This window comes from Rhamphochromis sp. 'chilingali' (assembly GCF_963969265.1).
Source record: "Rhamphochromis sp. 'chilingali' genome assembly, chromosome: 18".
Lineage (NCBI taxonomy): Eukaryota > Metazoa > Chordata > Actinopteri > Cichliformes > Cichlidae > Rhamphochromis > Rhamphochromis sp. 'chilingali'.
In genome coordinates, this window is record NC_137945.1 from 22,792,626 (window position 1) to 22,795,257 (window position 2,632).

Below are 2,632 nucleotides of genomic sequence, written 5' to 3' on the forward strand. Positions count from 1 at the left end.
ATTGAATGACCCATTGAACGACCCATTGAACGACCCATTGAACGACCCATTGAACGATCCACCGAACTGAATTTGGTGTTGAATTTTTTTTTTTTGCTAATTTAAGAGCAGTTAAAACGGACACTAAAGTAATGGGTAAGAGGTTAAATTGAAAGTAAAACAGTAATTTTAGGCATTACATTTTTGAGATTTTATAAAGTATGAGGTGGAAGGATTTGGTAAAGCTCATTTGTACGGCTGCTTTCTAACTGTACTTTCTGTTTTCAGACCTCAGAAACAGCATTTTAAAGAAATGTAAATGATGCCAGTTGGTTGAAACTTGGTAGGGTAAAGCGACTCACAAAGGACGAAGCTCAACCCCTCACAATCCTGCCCACACCCACAAACCTCCTTAAAAGCCCAGAATTGCTCTTAAATCAGCCTTAGGATACACAGCACTATCCTGCTTGGTTTGGAGCCCTTTCATCAGAGATACTTTTTCCAGCTTTCCTCTTTTGATCACTGGGACTTCAAAGATGGAACATGGGATGCACTTTTCTCCAGGTATGTACTCAGCATTGTTGCCTGGTGAGCTACATGAACAGAGTTGGCTAACCTCTAAGACAACTTGCAAAAATACTCTTTCACTCTGTGTTGTAAGTCCTGATGGCAGAAGTCACTCTTGGTTCTGAATAATGTATAAATATCCCACCTTTTTTCTGGGAAACTTTTGTGTTTCAGACTCAGCAATTTACTTTTTAAAAACTTTTTTTCTGCTGTCTCAGAAGAGAAACAAGATTTTGCTGTCCCAAGAAGCCAGGATGGCAACATCACTGCCACTCTGCACCATCCCAGCACTGCTCCAGAGAAACCTAAAGGAAAGGCCCGGGTGGTGTTCACAGAGAGACAGTTGAATATTCTTGTCCATCACTTTAATGCGAAACATTACTATGAGCCAAGGGAGATTAAACAGCTGGCAGAGATGACAGGACTGACCTACAAACAGGTGAGTGTTTTTCAACTTACTACAACATAAGAAATTGAATTTTGGGTCCATTGTACTGACTAAATGTTTTCTGTTTTCTTTTATCTTTAGGTAAAAACTTGGTTTCAAAACAAACGGAGTAAGTTTAGGAGGAGTTCACATTCTCAGTATGTGAATCAGGATGTCCCACTTCATGTAAGTATCTCCTATTATTAAACAGAATTGTTTCTGATTCTGTCATTATCTGGGGAATTGACTGTATTTAAAAAAGTGTAATGCCAATAATTTAAAACAACTATTCTCGTTTTACTGACAGTCCCCTTGTCCCCTTCAGTTTCAGGGAGAGAGACAGCCCCCGTTCAGGGAGCGGTACACCCAGCACCAGGTAAATTCAATGAGAATGGGTGCAGATAATCAGGCCCACTATTCTCATGCTGTGGGCAATTCTGCGGCTGGACCTCAATGGACCCTCCCCGACTCCCCTCAGATGTTTGGCTGGTCAATGCCACCAGGCAACGGGCATCACGAATACGACACAGCTGTTCAAAACCCAGCAAAAATGTCCACTATGATCGAAGCAATGGGAAGAGCTGTGAGTACTCAGACTGTTCTCATTGAACACAACATGGATAAGATCTTGGAGAAGCTCACGGCTCTTCAACAAGAAATTGACAGACCTGGTGACGAGTGACAGACATTTAGACTGTCTGTGAAATTGGAGGCACCAAACCCAAACATCGTCTCTCCCCTGCATACCGATGTCCCTGGAAAGCCCATCAACACCTTTTTTTTACTGTTACTGTTTTAGAGTTCCTTTTTTTCCTCTTGTCCCTGATGTACGAATTTTCACTGTCTTTTTGTCTTTTTGGTTTCTTCCTGGTGCGGCTACATCCGCAGCCCCAGGACACAGGAATTTCATTGCATGTTGTACTTTGTATGACTGTGTATTTGACTAATAAAATTTGATTTGAACACCAGTTCAGCACTGAATGGAATATAAACAACCCAGGACTTTTTGTTTTATTATTTTTATTGTCTTCATGTAGCTCAACATAGTCTCAGATTTGATCGCTTTCAGTAAAGGGGGAGGGGGGAATTCAATATCCAATGGATTTTAGAAATATTAGAATTCAGTAGGCTCCGGCTACTGTAAATAGTCAAAATAGCCAAAACACATACTGGGATATCAGAGAAAACACCATCAGAAATTCTGCATATAAGATTAAGAGATGAATTCATCAAAATGTGTTTTGTTTCATTTTGTTGTATTTGTTGTAAAAAATATTGTACATGAAGAAAATTCTCTTCCTTGTGTGTGAGAAACTGTAAATAAAATATTAGTTTCACCCATTCAAACTGAACTTTCTACATGTCTCCAAACCTTCTGTCAGAGACTGAACATCCCCATATGGAAAAGAAATAGTAAAAACTTATATGTGATTTACTCATGAAAGTGGCCACTTTCTCATTACTTTCATATATTGTTTTAGTAAGTATCCAAAACATACAAGTTTCATTATCTAATTTTTCAAGGGATCTTATATCTGTTTCCACTCTTATATGCTTTTCATACAAGTTTCACACAAGACAGATCCAAACTTTATAAGATTTATTGTATATATCTTTTCCATATGGGTCCAAATGTTTTAGAGACTTTAAACCTCTATC

The 2,632-nt window shown here is 38.8% G+C and overlaps 1 protein-coding gene across 1 annotated transcript; it reads left to right on the forward strand.

The window, feature by feature from the left end:
* The first annotated feature begins 438 nt into the window (after positions 1–438).
* Positions 439–2,248, forward strand: LOC308385873 (homeobox protein NANOG-like). Its single transcript, XM_080865069.1, has 4 exons — positions 439–543; positions 765–985; positions 1,076–1,159; positions 1,299–2,248. The coding sequence occupies exons 1-4, from the start codon at positions 516–518 to the stop codon at positions 1,653–1,655; spliced, it is 690 nt and encodes a 229-aa protein (XP_080721195.1). The 5' UTR covers positions 439–515; the 3' UTR covers positions 1,656–2,248.
* Positions 2,249–2,632: the final 384 nt, after the last annotated feature.

Excerpts from the sequence above, each read along its gene's own strand:
- LOC308385873 (XM_080865069.1), top strand. The coding sequence starts at position 516 with ATGGAACATGGGATGCACTTTTCTCCAG. Across the intron at positions 986-1,075 it reads CAGGACTGACCTACAAACAG|GTAAAAACTTGGTTTCAAAA; the intron begins GTGAGTGTTTTT and ends TTTTATCTTTAG. Across the intron at positions 1,160-1,298 it reads ATCAGGATGTCCCACTTCAT|TTTCAGGGAGAGAGACAGCC; the intron begins GTAAGTATCTCC and ends TGTCCCCTTCAG.